Here is a 15,947-nt window from a genome sequence, read left to right on the forward strand (position 1 = left end):
TAAAAACAGCTCCAAGTCAGTTAGAAAAAAATATTGCAATGTAATAAACAAAATGGAATTTAAACTCCTCTTTTCTCCTGGGAGGAAGACATCAGATGTGAATATTACACGCTGCATGTTTCAGGGGTACCTTTAACGGCAACTCCACCGTCAAAGGCGGGAGGGTCCCATGTGATGATGGCAGAGTCCTCGCCAACTGATGCGCACTTGACGTTCTCAGGAGATTTTGGCACATCTGGAGAGGCAGGTTACAGTTAGAAATTGAAAGCATGGAGAGATGAAACACAGAGAGAAATGGGAGCGTTTGAGGTTTTTGATGTAGTACAGTACGTAAGACAACATGCAGATGTGATTTAGGGAGTCAACACCAAATGCACTGGTAAAGCCATCATATGTTTCACTGATCACAAATGAAAAACGTTACATTTTTTTATTACCTCTATATAGACACTGCCACTTTGTAGAATAAATTACATCAGTGGTGATTACAAATCATGTTAGAGCAAGCTATTCTGTGTGTTTTATGACTCTTAAAAACTATTAATCAAATGTTTCTATGTCCCTTATTTAAGTAATTTCATCCACTGCTCTCTATTCATTGCTTACCCTAAAATCCATCTTGGACTAGAGACTAGATAATTATTATTTATTATATAAATTATGTCTTGGTCATTCTTAGTTCTATTAAGAGACAGACAAATTCCTTACAGTATGTATTTTAATGAAAAACAATATCTGAGGTGAAAGTCTAAAAACATATGTTTTTTTTTAATATGTTAATTGTTCTGGGTAGAAGCTGCAAAGACACTGGACCTAAAATTCAGATGATGTGAGTTTTTAAAAGATGGCACCACTATTGAAAATTATGGATTTCCTTTTTTTTTTTACCATGACCCAGTCTCAAACTCTGAGGAACTATTGCCCTCAGTCAGACAGAAGTAATAGAAAGGGATCAAGGAAAGAAAAAGGCAAAAGTAAGAAACAGCCACTGACCCACAACTCTAACAAAGAGATCCGCCTTGTCCTCGCCGACAGGGTTAGTCACCGTGATGGAGTATTGGCCCTCGTCCGCTTTCTCCGCCCCCTCTATTACAAAGCTGCACACATTCTGCTCTGACTCCACGTGGACCCGTCCCTCAGCCTCGGACAACACCTACCACACAGGGCAGCACAGAGTGAGAGACAGAACAAAAGGAGATTGCTGAAGAGGACTGTGTCGCATGACGACAGCCACCACAAAGACAGGTGATTCAACCGTCCCACTCTAGTGTTGTTTCATTCTTCTTTTGTGCTGTTTAATGACTAACGGCGAGGTACTCTGATTGACGCAGAACATATAAAATATCTGACGCGTTTGTGATGCGAGGTGAAGGATAAGAGCCATTTCTTTCTCACTTGGTCTCCTTTCATCCAGCACACAGTGGGGGCCGGCTCTCCTGTGAACTGAACGTCCAGGCGAAGTTTGTTTCCAGCCACCACCGTAATGTTGTTCTTGCCGCCGGAGCTACCGGTGTCCAGGAAGATCTTGGGAGGATCTTTCATTGTGACCAGATGAAGACAGGAAGAAAGAGACCATTTAGTTTAGAACAATGATGTTGGTTCTTTTTTTGTTTTTTATATTTGAGATTCAAGGTGTCTCAAAGGTGGCACAAAGACTAAATTTACTGTTTTTTTATTCTATATATGGTCTTTTTGGACTCTGGCAAAAAAAAAAACCACTAGAGGGATTTGGGGGTTTTACATTTGGAGCAGCATCATACTATACTGCCTAAAGCCAAACAAGCAAGTTGGAGCTTTTGTCTACTCGATGGCTTTCCAGAGCTGTGAGCATTTTCAACTTTCACATTCTTCAGTTCATTATATATTTTTAAATTGTTTCATAGAAGAGCCTTTTGTGTTGCATTTTATGAAAAGATCACACAATTTTGAGAACAAAACAGAGAGCAAGGAGCAACTTAACAGCAGCTAAAAAGCAGTTTGTTGTGATTTAACTTCACACCTTTCTGCAGGGATGTATAAATGAACTCCAGGGTACGTCTGTAAACTCTAGGGTGTTGTTGCAGGTGGAACAAAGTGCACTACAGACATACCTAAGCATCAGTCTGAGTGTGGTTAAATAAAAAAGGAAGTGCAATTTCACCAGTATTGTTCAGTTTTATGATTAAGAAATGTAAGTAAATCTGCCAATAAGACATCTGTCACTATGTCTAAAATTACAGAAAATGCTCCACCTCATGGACCCATTATAAAAAAATATAAGTTGCTATAGTAAAATGCTTCTGTGTTTTAATTGTTTTTGTTTACCTATTACTTTATTATTTGGCATAGTATGAGTAACAATAGCAGAGTTCCCTTATCAGTAGGAAAAACTGTAAATACAGTTAAGTTCAGTGATAGGTTTTCAGTCCCTCCAATCCTCTTATGGCTCAGGGACATTATAAGTGCAGCAACCAGAGCTAAGCTCCAAACAAAACCTGCACATATGAAGATTAGAGATAGCCCAGATAACTGTCACCCAGTCTATTTGTATTACCAAAGCATATAATAATGTCTGCGCTAAAAAACTGAAATGAAATCCTTGATGTGCTTCTGGGATAGATGAAAACCTGACATAGACAGAATCTGTCCCACTAACTATAACGTACGGTTAGGCATCAATCAATAAGAGTGTTACACTAACAATAAATGATCAACTATTTGATTTTTTTAAAAGGGCACAAGGACATTTTAACCATTTCCCTGTTCAGAGGGTCACTCAGTGGCATCTTATATGATATTTGCTATATTTTCTCAACAGCTGATTAGCTCAATAATGTCATACACGACAGTATAAAGTATGAATTTTGTCTTTTAAAAAAGCACCTACCTTGTCGTGGAACATATTCAATTTTTATCTCTGTGGGGAAAAATGAAACAGATCAGGAAGATTCAAATTTGCAACTTATAGGTTGAATTCAGAAGAACCGCTTGGTATTTTGATTTTTACGTCGCTCTCACCCAGGAAGTTCAGTTTTGCTGAGAGAGAAAGTGCGTAGCCATCAGGGACGAAGGTATAATCTCCAGCGTCTGAAGCCTTCACATCATTGATCGTCAGCTTGTGGATCCTGGGGACATGTCGCCAGATGTTACCAAGGAGACAGCAGTTGTTATGACCCGCATTTATGCAAAGGACAGTTGCCCTAGCAACATACTTCAAGAGACAATATCGCAGAGTGAGAAAGCTACTAAATGGCTTTCACCTTGTGTGACCGCTGTCACCTTGGCATATCTCCTTCCATAGGCAGCTCTGATGGAGGGCTTACTGAGAGAAAACCCAGACCCTTGGGGTCTGTTTGTTGTTTGTGTGTGACCATGTGTGAGTGTTTGAGGGAGCGTGTCTATGTGTTTAGCAGAGGTGTGGACTCGAGTCACATGACTTGGACTCGAGTCAGACTCGAGTCATTAATTTTATGACTTTAGACTTGACTTGAAAAAATGTTCTAAGACTTGTGACTTGACTTGGACTTTTACACCAATGACTTGGGACTTGAATTGGACTTGAACCGGTTTACTTGAAAAGACTTGATATTTTACCCCAAATATAAAATTTAACATGCATATTATATAGAGATTGAAAATGTGACGTCATTCACGGGTAGAACCGCAAAGGATTCTGGGAACTCGTGGCAAGCGGTACTAGCGCACGCAGGCTTTCAATTAAAATCAGTTATACAGCGATAAAAAGAAACACAAAAATGTCAAGAAGCTGTTGTATTATTAACTGCAATAGCCGGTCGCATGACAGCCACGGGAAGCCGACGGGTAAAGAGATCGGTTGTTATCGGATTACGTCGTTGAAGAGAAATTGTTCGAGCCATGTTTCCGAAGTAACAAAGACGCGACGGATGGCCTGGATTGCAGCCATTCAAAGATCAAATATAACGTCCCAGAACCCTCCAGCTCACAGGTTAGTCTGCTCCAAGCATTTACACGAAGGTCAGTGTTTTTTAGTAGTTAATACGTCATTTTCATAACATAACTGGTGATATAGGTTACAAGCAAGTCTGGCGCTGAACAGAAATTGTGGCGCTATGCTCCTTTATTTATTGTGCATAAATAGTGAATTGTCCTGACACAATATTGCGTTTCGCTTATGTTATTATGGTACATTGACAAAAACATATACTTTTATTCACAGGATAAAACAGGTTTTTTGTATCACTAATTGTCCAGTGCGATTACAGCATACAGTATTGTTGTCACTGCTACATTTCTGTGATGAACCAGAAATTATTTCCACTACTAATTAATTACCGTTGAGCTCAAAGGTTATATTAATAAACGGTTAAGGAATGTATATTTATGACGACGATTTGTGAGACTGGTAAACTTATGATACGTACGATGGTCTTTCGTTCTACACGGTGCATTTCAAGGTCCTGCACCCATCCGTCGGTAAACTGTACCTGGACTTGTTGCAGTGACCGGAAGTTACTAAACTTCATGAGTGTATGCACTCACTCCAAGAACCGTATGATTATTAATATGCATATAAATAAAGAAGCTATTTTGTGCAAAGATGTCAACTGTAAGAATGCTGTGCATAAACATTTACTCTGCTCCATGTATGATGATATAGTGACTGCTCTGTATAAAAGTGGCACACTGCTTGATAAACAATATAAGCATAAGAAACCTAACATCAGAACTGGCTGGAAAGAACATGTATCCATGTACCATGATGAAGCTCGCATAGCTTATAAATGTTGGGCCATGGCTGGAAGACCTAAACAAGGCCCAGAATTTGAACAGAAAAAATGTGCGAATGCCAGATATAAGTACGCTGTTCGCTTTATAACTAAAAATGAGCAAATGCTAAGAGCAGATTCTTTGGCCAGGAAAATGCTGTGTAATAATACGGCAGATTTTTGGAAAGAGGTGAAAGCTCTTAATAACTGTAAACCATCTCTACCATCAACTGTTGAAGGTGTTTCTGGGGCAGATAACATTGCAGCATTATGGAGACAGCATTACAGTGCGTTGTTTAACTGTATAAAAAGTGAACCATATGAGGACATAGGTTGTCTGATAATAAATCCTCTGGTTTGGATCACATCACTGCAGAACATTTAAAACATGCTAGTGTAAGGCTAGCTCCTCTTTTAGCACTCTGTTTCACTGGGTTTATGATTCATGGCATATTACCAGACTCAATGCTGTGTATTTTACTGGTACCAGTTATGAAGGACAAAGCTGCAAAAGTGAGCTGCTTGGATAATTACAGGCCAATTGCACTAGCCAGTATTTTATCTAAGGTGTTAGAAAGAATCTTGTTTGACAGAGTTAGTGTGTTCATCTCTTCTCTGGATAATCAGTTTGGCTTCAAAGCACGGCACTGACATGTGCATATATGCACTCAAGGAAATAGTCAGTTTGTACAGGGCTAAAAATTCATCTGTCCTCATGTCTTTCATTGATGCCTCTAAGGCTTTTGATCGAGTGAACCACAGAAAACTTTTTGATAAAATGAAGAGATGGGGAGTTCCTCAGTACATCGTGAGGATTCTCTCTTACTGGTACGCTCATCAGAACATGCAGGTTAAATGGGGAAGCAGTATTTCTGCCCCCTTTGGTGTCAGCAATGGTGTTAGACGGGGTGGGATTTTGTCTCCAATTTTATTTAATTTGTATGTTGATGATTTGTCCATACAACTGAGAGCCTGTAACACTGGGTGTATATTAGGTAAAGCACTGATAAATCATCTTATGTATGCAGATGACCTGGTTGTTTTTAGTCCAAGCAGTGCTGGGTTACAGGATCTTCTTAATATCTGTACTGAATATGGTGTGCAATATGACATTGAGTACAATGCTGCTAAAAGTGCTGTTTTGATATGTAGAACCAAGCAGGATAAACAGCTAAATTTCCCTTTGTTTAAACTGGCACAAAAAACTCTTGAAGTTCATAAAAAGGTGAAATACCTCGGTCACTTTATTACTGAGCAAATGAATGATGATGATGACATATACAGACAACGGTGTAAGCTCTATGTGCAGGCAAATACTATTGCACGCAAATTCAGCTTTTGTTCACTTCCAGTTAAAGTGGCTTTGTTTAAAGCGTATTGCACACCGCTATATACTGCCCCCTTGTGGTCATCCTACAAACAATGTAGCATGCAGAAGCTGCATGTTGCATATAATGATGCGATGAGAATCCTTTGCAGGATACCTAGAAGTGGTAGTGCCAGCCAGATGTTTGTAGCTGTGGGTGTTTGGACTTTTAAAGCACTTTTAAGGAAGCTAATGTTCAATTTTAGAGAACGACTGGATGGTTCGAGTAACAGTATAATTTTAGCACTCACAGATCCGACAGTGAGTGGTTCCCGTTACTCATCCAGTCTCAGAAAGCACTGGTTAAAGTGTTTGTGTATTTATTGATTTATTTTAAGTAATTGTGTTTTATGTATATTATGGTTTTATGTTTTTACAAATGTTTTAGATACTTATTTATATACATATATATATTTAATGGTGTATACCTTGTGTTTGGGGGGGGGGGAGTGTTGTGTGTGTGTGTGTTTTTTTTTTTTTTTTTTGTCTTGTTTTTATGGACATGAAGTCTGCCAATTAAGATTGAATTGAATTATAAAGATCCATTAGAGTGTTCATCATATCGTCCTATATCACTCTTAAATGTAGATTTAAAAATACTGTCAAAAACACTTGCTCTCAGGCTAGAGCAACATCTACCATTGTTAATTTCTCCAGATCAGACAGGTTTCGTGAAGGGTAGGCATGGTTTTTTCAACCTGCGCAGGTTTTTGAACATATTACACACCAAGTCAACTACAACCCCTGAAATTGCCTTATTACTCGATGCTGAGAAGGCATTTGACCGGGTGGAGTGGGATTATCTGTTTTATACTCTGCATAAATTTGGATTTGGCCCTAATTTCATTTCATGGATTCAGTTACTTTACTCCTCACCTATGGCACGTGTTAGAACAAATTCGTTATTCTCTTCTTATTTCCCACTTCTCCGTGGTACGAGACAAGGTTGTCCCTTATCCCCTCTTCTTTTTGCATTATCAATTGAACCACTGGCGATTAAACTGCGAGCTGACAGTTGCATTAAGGGCATCTTCAGAGGTGACCAGGAGCACAAAATATCCTTATATGCTGACGACCTCCTGCTGTATATGTCAGAGCCTTTATGCTCTCTTCCCCGTGCTCTTGCCATTTTTGAATGTTTTGGTAATATTTCAGGTTACAAGTTAAATCTGCATAAAAGTGAACTTCTCTGTGTCAACTCTATAGCCAGAAAGATTTCATTTTCAGGTTTTCAATTTAGCGTTAAATCAGGGTATGTGACCTATCTGGGGGTTAAGGTTACCCACTCATACAAAGATCTTTATGAAAGAAACTTTGTCCCGCTGCTTAAAAATACTGAGACAGATCTTCAGAGGTGGAACAATTTACCACTGTCATTAATTGGCCGCGTCAATTCTATCAAAATGAACATACTTCCCAAGTTCCTTTACTTATTTCAATGTATCCCATGCTACTTACCCAATAAGTATTTTATAACACTGAATAAGCATATCTCTGCATTTATTTGGAATGGCAAAAGTCCACGAATTCGTAAAGATTTCATGCAGAGGACTAGGCCAATGGGTGGATTAGCCTTGCCAAACTTTCAGTCTTATTATTGGGCAGCAAATATTCGTAATATGCTGTACTGGATGAGTAATGTTACTACAGAGACTCCAGCTTGGCTCCAAATTGAGTCATCCAATTGTGGCAAAATTTGCCTATCAGCTTTGTTGAGTTCAGCTCTCCCATTAGAACTATACACCTATAAACGTAACCCTTTGTTGTATGACTCGCTCAGAATCTAGGTGCAATGTAGGAAAAGGTTGGGGTTACACTTAATGTCAATTAAAGCACCTATCTGCTCAAACCATATGTTCCCACCCTCCATGATGGACTCTGCCTTTAAAATATGGGAAAGTAATGGCCTTAGAAATATCAAAGACCTTTTTGTAGATGGGATTTTTGCCTCATTCACGCAGCTCCTGAAGCAGTTTAATGTTCCTCGGCAACATTTTTTCCGCTATTTACAAATTCGTCACTTTGTAAAGAGTCGATTTCCTTCATTTCCGGAACTACCTGAGGAAACTTCTTTGGATAAAATTATTAATATAAACGTTCATAAGAGAGGGGCGATTAAAGAAATCTATGCTATACTATTAGATCTTCAATCTCCTTCTCTCTTCATCCTTAAAGCACAGTGGGAGAAAGACCTTGGGATGACTATAACAGATGAGCTCTGGCAATCTTTTCTCCAGAGGGTACACTCTTCTTCGATATGTGCCAGGCATGGGCTCCTTCAATTTAAGGTCCTACACCGATTACATATCTCCAAGGAAAAGTTAGCCAAGTTCTATCCAGGAGCTGACCCTCTGTGTAACAGATGTAAAGCAGAAACAGGTTCGCTCCTTCATACCTTTTGGACATGCCCCAATCTTCATACCTATTGGGTGTCTATATTTAACACTCTGTCAGAGATGTATAACGTTAAATATGAGCCTTCTGCTCTAACGGCTATCTTTGGGGTGATACCTCAAGACATCACTTTGCCAAAATGCTATTCGAATTCTATTGCCTTTGCTTCACTTATCGCAAGGCGCCTTATACTTTTAAGATGGAAGCAGGAAGCTCCTCCCACACATGAACAGTGGCTTGCGGAGCTCATGAGGTTTTTACATTTAGAAAAGATGAGATATACACTGGCAGGTTCAACCACCAAATTTCTTAGGGCATGGCAGCCATTCTTGATGTACATGGAAACATTTAAAATGACCACCTTATCATGACCAGATACCATATCTCTATATCGCTATCATAGCTAACTGTACGCTGAATGTCCCTTATACATTTTATTTTTCTATTTGTTTGTTGTTGTTTGTTTGTTTTTTGTTGTTTTGTAGGGGTTTCTTTGGTTTGTTTGTTTGTTTTTTCCTTCTCTATTTCTGTTATCTTTTGGGGTATTGTAAATACTGAACAGCAAACTACTGTATGTTCAATGTTTTGTTGTTAACATGCTGCTGTGACTGAAAATAAAATTTATAAAAAAAAAAAAAAAGATTGAATTGAATTGAAATAAATATGCTAAGATGAGATAGCTGACTTCATCTAACTAGCAAATGTTGTCCAGGCTACGTTGGTGATACAGTTTTTTTTAATGTGTATGATATTTTTGTCATGCGATTTTAAAGCTGGTCCTACAACCGCATCCAAGAATAACATGCAGCGTATCTCAGAACTGTCGGTGAAAATTATTCTTGGAGCTAGGTTTAATTGAGCTGCATTTTAAAGAGGTGCAATTTCACAATTTGTGTATATTTTCTAAGTTCACTATTTTGTCATGTGTTGAGAAAAACACAGATTTTAAAATTACATGGTCTAATATTTACATTTAGCATAACTGCAACATTATTTTTTCGGTTTTTTTTTTTAAAGACTCGAAAGGACTTGAAATTCAAAATTTCAGACTTGTGACTTGACTCGGACTTTTACACCAGTGACTTGAGACTCGACTCTGACTTGCCTGACATTACTTGAGACTTGACTTGAGACTTGAGGATAAAGACTTGAGACTTACTTGAGACTTGCAAGACAATGACTTGGTCCCACCTCTGGTGTTTAGAGGTTAGAGCTTTACAGATTGCAGCCTATCCCCAAAAAATGGGTCAAACAACTAAGAAAGCCCTCTGGTAATAGTTTTCCAAGCCATGTAGCAAACTGTTTATTGTCATAGCTATATGATTTTGTGAGCCTGGGTGTGTGTGTTTGCTGTTGTCATAATGCGTGCAGCTGTACATGATAGGTAGCCAAGCTGGAAACAACAGTTTTATCACAACAGAACATCAACCCACTGGAGTCTGATAGCGATACCTTCCAATGTGTGAAATTTTGATGCGATCGCTGGCCTCGACTTCGATACCATCCTTGAACCATTTTCCGGTCACGTTTTCATCAGACACCTCACACTTGAATACAGCTTGCTCAGATGCCTTCACTGTCAGGTCGGCTATGCTCTGTAGAACCTCCAGCTCCTTATCTGCACCACAAAGATCAATCAAAAGTTTAATTAATTAAAAAAAAAGCCTAATTAATTAAGTGTATCCATGCAAAATTAGTGCAAATACAATGTTACAGTTTTGCGCTTGAGTATTACAACTTCCTGGATTTTATTTGTGTGTTCCCATTTCCAATCTTTAGTGTTGAGTTACATTAACTACCCATTAGAAACCTAATTATTACCAAGTATTTATAAAGTAACGTTGGATTTGGAGGAATCGCTTCCTCCCCCTTTTTTTCTTTAAAAGAAAAAAACTCTACTATATACCTATGCTGGCATTGCTACAAACTAACAGCGACCTCCACACCCAAATGAAACCATTGCACAAACGTCAAAACTGCAGTTCTGTGAATGAGCACTTGAGGCTAAAACTGAGTCAGTCTCCACAGACTCCTATGTTAGGCTGCCTCTTGCACCGCAGCAATAAACATGATCGCAAAAACGTGTCTTTAGCCATTTTCCCCCTTTTATGCATTCGTTTTAGTACAACTAATCCATACATACATTTTGTAAACCATTTCATAGACACCCCAAACCCGCTTTTCTGGTCATCTTTTATCTGAAAGAACCCATCCTACTCGGATTCCCTAACCACCACTATGGAGTAGCAGTTCTGAGTTCTGGATGACCTAGAAGATCCCAGAATCAGTACAGAAGAAACTAATTTTCTTATATCTGCAATTTGCTTGCAGCCACAAGTGAACGGTAGGAATGTAGATCAGCTGGTAAATCAACACCTTTGCTTTCACGCTCATCTCTTTCTTCACAGTAGATCTGAGCAGTAGTCACATTACTGGACGGTGACACAGGCAACACTGACAACAAACGGGGAGTGTTGCCTCTGAGAGGAAAACTATTATCCAGCATTCCTTCGTTACCTCATAGGCTTTAGCCATGCTGGTTTTAGCCACTTTGACTGTAGTACTTTGTTTATATCAGCTACCTAATTCGCAGTTACTATAACTATACTATTTTTTTCTCTGTATTTCTATCCTTCATCTGAGGGGGAAGGACACAGATTTTTTCACACTATAATCAATTTATGGGACTCGTTTGACTCACAGCGTGTAAGTGCCTGATATCTGAAGCCTGATATCAATTTTGGAGGTGTAAAACCAAATTAGTATGACGAATAGTGTGATACAACTGATACAAGAGATTAATGAAATAAAATTAATGATGACATGAGTAATGACTAATTTGTTGCTTTTCATGCTTGTCAGGACGGAAAACATCAACATGTGCTGAAGTTTGTTTCTAACTGAGGAGTCATACTGGAAATACATGTCTGTAAACTTTAAACAGCACCACAGATTTCATGGCCTTTGCAATCTAAGAACATTAATATTTTAATTATTAATTTTTATTTTAATTAATAATTATGTAATGTTTAATTTTTAATTGCTCCAATAATATATGATCATGTTGTTATTTGCTTTTCATGATCCCCGTTTGTTGTCAATAAGCCCGGTTAGCCTGGATAGCAAGTTTTCAAGCACTGGTGGACTGGAGGACAAATACCTTCAACCTCCAGCTCTGCCTTTGACTCCCCACCGTTGGTATAGACGTAGTACGTTCCAATATCCTCTTTAGTGGCTTCATTTATGATCAAAATATGTCTCTTCCCATCTTTCTTTAACCTGTACTTTGAACCTGCAGTGTCTCTATTCAACTCCACTCCATCTTTCATCCTGTGAAGAAAACACACACACATATATACATCTGAAATACTTTAGCACAGGAACGCGAGAAAAGGGACTGATACTTGAGATGTTGGCAGTGTTGTAGATAGTGAGATCCTTCAGGAGTCAAAAGGCTTTGGGAAAAAGTTGTGCAGTAGGTGAGGATTTTTTGTGTACAATATCTGTACCAAAAAAAGCTGTGTATAGCAAAGAAAAAAAATGCATGCATTCATACTCATATCTTTTAGTTTGGCTCTCTAAAAATCTCTGAGTGGAATAACCACGTCCAAAAAAGTGCAGACAAGAAGGAAGCAAGGAAGACAGTGTCCCAGTTAACAGCCCATCTAGGCTTCCCCTAATTGCTCAGACAGCTTTGATTGCTGTGTATTATTTCAACAAAAAAACAAAAACCCAAAAGACATCTTTGTAGATTTTGCCTAGAAACTGTCTGGCTTTGTACAACAAAGAAACTTAAAATAAAATAAAAGCCACAAAGATTCTTCTTTTGTGGAGAAGATTATTAGACAATGATATTAGAGTCAATTGCAAAATGTTTAGCTAATAGCAATGTTTCATATAACAATTTGGTTGAGCTTATTGATAGATGCTTACTAATAATGGTTTTGGTTTTGGGGGGGGTTTGTTATTCATTACACCTTTTGCACCGATAAATCTTTATTTTAAAGCTTTTCATCACACCATCTTGGAATAATAAACCATTACAGTACTGAAGTGACAAAACAGATAAATCTCCACCATTGCTTTTGGTAAATACTGTCTTATTTGCTGAGGGCAGTTAGCCAAAGTATAGTCACAGTAGAAATAAAGTCCACCTATTACTTAGTAGGTTGTAAAATTAGATAAATACACATCAGACTGGCTCGTACTGCCAATCTTTTTAAATCTTATCTTAAAACACATTTGTATTTACTGGCTTTTAATACAATATGAGAGTTATTTGACAATTCATATTTGATGTTTGCTATCAATATTATAAGATATTTTAATAGGTATTTTGTATTCTTGTACAGCACTTTGGTCAACATTCCTGTTGTAATTAAATGTGCTATATAAATAAATAAACTATATAAATGATATAACTATATAAATACAACCTCAGTACAACAGCAAAACATGACATATTACACTTTGTCATCATTTATTTAATCAAACTTAAGCAGACCTGCAGAAACAATACTTGAAAAACTAAGACAGGACAGAAGACAGAAAACCTGATTGAAACGCTGTGCCGTCAATAACCTCAATGAACCTCAATTAGCTCAAGTAACATTGAAAAGTGAGCCAAAACTCTGTGATGTGAAAGCCTGATAAAGTCGTATAGAAAACAGCTACTTCAAGTTACTGCTGCAAACATTCGCCCTAAGAGGAATTGAATCACTGGGTACTTTGCTTTTCACACAATGCATTTTGGATTTTGCATTTTAGTTTTTAAGAAATAGATCATAATATGTTGTAATATGTCATGTGCTGTTGTTCATATCTCGCTGTATTTACAGTATTTAATTTTAAAATGTAAAGCCTTAGGAACTGACATCTGTCCTTTTGCCATGACTCTGTTGGAGTGTCCTTATGCAGAAACCTCAGTTACACACTATTAGCCAGTATCTTTTATGTTAGCTTGTAAAAATTAAAAAAATTGAGCTGCGTCAGCATTGCTTTATGAGGCCTGAAACGTATTGTCTCATTGGACTGTTTATTCCGTTATACAGAGAGTTTTATTAGCTGAGTAGCACATTGATGAATTTCAAACTCAAAATGAACCGAAGGGTAAATTAGCTCACCATATGACGTTAGCGCCTTCCTCAGACACTTCCACTTCAAACTCCACCCTCTCACCCACCACTGTATGAACATCATCCAGCAGCTTGGTGATGGTGACTGGAGGTTCTGAAAACAAATAGCTTTGAGTCAAACAACAGATGGGAAGTGAGTCATTAAAGAGATACGCTATTTTATGTAAATCACCAACGGGAAACTGGACATATCTAAATCACCGGAGTACACAAATACGAATGGAGAGTAAAATAAGTGTGGCGAATAAACACATCTGCAAGGAAGCAGGACTTGAGGAGAGTGACTAATGCTTTTCTACGATATTAACAGCAATAAGAATCTATCATTAAAAGATATTAATTATGTCATAATACAGTATACATGTACCTGTAGGTCAGGTTTTTTAGCATTATTTTCTTCTTTTTGAATGGTCGATACCCTACTTTAGTACCTGTTAGCAGAAAAATAGGATAGCACACAAAACATGTAAACGCTCCTTCGTATTTGAATAACAGCATAGTATATTCCTGAATTTCTTATCCAAAGCCACCAAACACACCCATCTTGTGGAGGTGGAAGGCACCTCAAGTCTCCTGAGGTGGTGGGAGTCACATTGTGTAACCACATGGTGTGATGCTTGATGCTCTACTAGCCTCAGCTATTTGTCACAGTCGGCCTCCAGTCCCCCTCCGGACGTTTCAATTCTTTCTCCCCTTAGCTGGTGTGCCCGCAAACTCTCTGAACTACACTCACAACACCACAGAAATATGTAAAAATCTGACTGGCATCACAAAAGTTTTGTGAAATGAATTTGATGTTGTCCACATAAAAGCTGAGGAATATATTCTCTCTGGAATACACAGACACAGCTAGAAGAGTATGACACTGAAATAGCCCAGTAGGTTTGTAATAGCGGCCGTACCTTCAAGTCTGGAAAAAGCAATATGTGATTTGTACTCTGATATGGAATCACCGTGACATGTTTGGAGGCTCCCAGAAACTCTAAAAGTGAGACACTGAATGCAATAGAAATGTAGATGTAGATACAAAGTCATGTAATCAATAGTTTATCATGAATTTGTCCCTTCAATGAAGTAGCTGAAAAGGCAACTGAGTGAGTGAGCTATACAGGTTTCAGTTAGGACAAGAAAAACAATATTTAATCTAGCTTTAAGGGTTTTTTCAGTTACATAATCTGTTTAGTGTTTAATAAATAATCACAAGCTTCATTTCCAACTGTTTTTTTATGTCTGTTTATCTCGTATCCCTTCACCCGTTGCCTACTGGTGGTGGTCAGAGGGCCCGGTGGCGCCAGTGTCCGGCAGCCTTGCCTCTGTCAGTGCGCCCCAGGGTGGCTGTGGCTACATTGTAGCTTGCCATCACCAGTGTGTGAATGGGTGGATGACTGGATATGTAAAGCGCTTTGGGGTCCTTAGGGACTAGTAAAGCGCTATATAAATACAGACCATTTACCATTTACCATTTATATATTATCATTTTGTTAGTCTATGTATTTATGTAAGCCTGTGTTATTATTATTTATTATCATTATTATGCTATAACAAACAAATATGGGATAAATAAAATATAAACTAAAAGATATTTATTAACTTAATCTAATAACTTGTTTTATCTAAACTGTTCCAGCTGGTCCCTGATTGGCTACTTTTCTTTGATTGGGTGATATCTGAAAAGTTTATTTTTGCTTGTATATTCTGTTTGTAACCCATGTGAAATACAGGGCTTCAAAATCCCTTTTTGTAATCTAAGGCTATAGCCTGTTATTGTCACAAGGGGGCGCTGTGATGCAGTCTTGTGTTCTGATGACCTTGCGTCTAGTGCGCAGGAAGTATTACCTCTCTCTTCCTGTGAGATTTTCCCTCTGATGGCGGTCAAGTACGTGTCGGAGCGCATGGAAAAAGTATCTTGGTGTGCAATACTGCAACCCGGTTAATGAGACCAGATTGTTTTACGTATAAATGCTAATAAGGTACTCTTTTATTAGGCCCCGAACTCTGACCACAAAGGGAATAACGTCTGTCAAGTTATTTGTGTCTGAAAATCCTGGTGAGTCACGTGCTTTCGTTAGCTACCTGTTAAGTTAGATAATGTATTTCACTAGCCGATTCAGCTCAGAAACCTTTGAACAAAAACCAATCGGGAGCTATGAGAATCTGGCGTGTTGTTTTACTTCTCCTGTTGTTCTTTACAGTGTGTTATAAGTGTTGAATGCTTTGAGCTAAACGATGTCGATGCTAGATGCGATGCTAGCTGCTAATAGCTGTTAGCCACCCCACCCCGCTGAAGCCATATTCCGATCGGGGAGGTATTCAAGTAGAAGCAAT

The 15,947-nt window shown here is 38.3% G+C and overlaps 1 protein-coding gene across 1 annotated transcript in view; it reads right to left on the minus strand.

Annotated features, from left to right (window-relative positions):
* mybpc2a (myosin binding protein Ca) overlaps positions 1-15,947 on the minus strand; it is a 51,145-nt gene that overhangs the window by 20,253 nt on the left and 14,945 nt on the right. Inside the window, exons 8-15 of the mRNA XM_085351837.1 lie at positions 13,611-13,716; positions 11,648-11,817; positions 9,940-10,105; positions 2,998-3,104; positions 2,867-2,896; positions 1,396-1,535; positions 994-1,153; positions 131-235 (exon numbers count right to left, since the gene is read on the minus strand). Coding sequence (XP_085207963.1) covers positions 131-235; positions 994-1,153; positions 1,396-1,535; positions 2,867-2,896; positions 2,998-3,104; positions 9,940-10,105; positions 11,648-11,817; positions 13,611-13,716 — 984 coding nt within the window. The remainder of the gene's footprint in view (positions 1-130; positions 236-993; positions 1,154-1,395; positions 1,536-2,866; positions 2,897-2,997; positions 3,105-9,939; positions 10,106-11,647; positions 11,818-13,610; positions 13,717-15,947) is intronic.

Source organism: Diplotaxodon limnothrissa, linkage group LG4 (genome assembly GCF_057381915.1).
Source record: "Diplotaxodon limnothrissa isolate DT_005_m linkage group LG4, D_limnothrissa_male_GT1.1, whole genome shotgun sequence".
Taxonomy (NCBI): Eukaryota; Metazoa; Chordata; class Actinopteri; order Cichliformes; family Cichlidae; genus Diplotaxodon; species Diplotaxodon limnothrissa.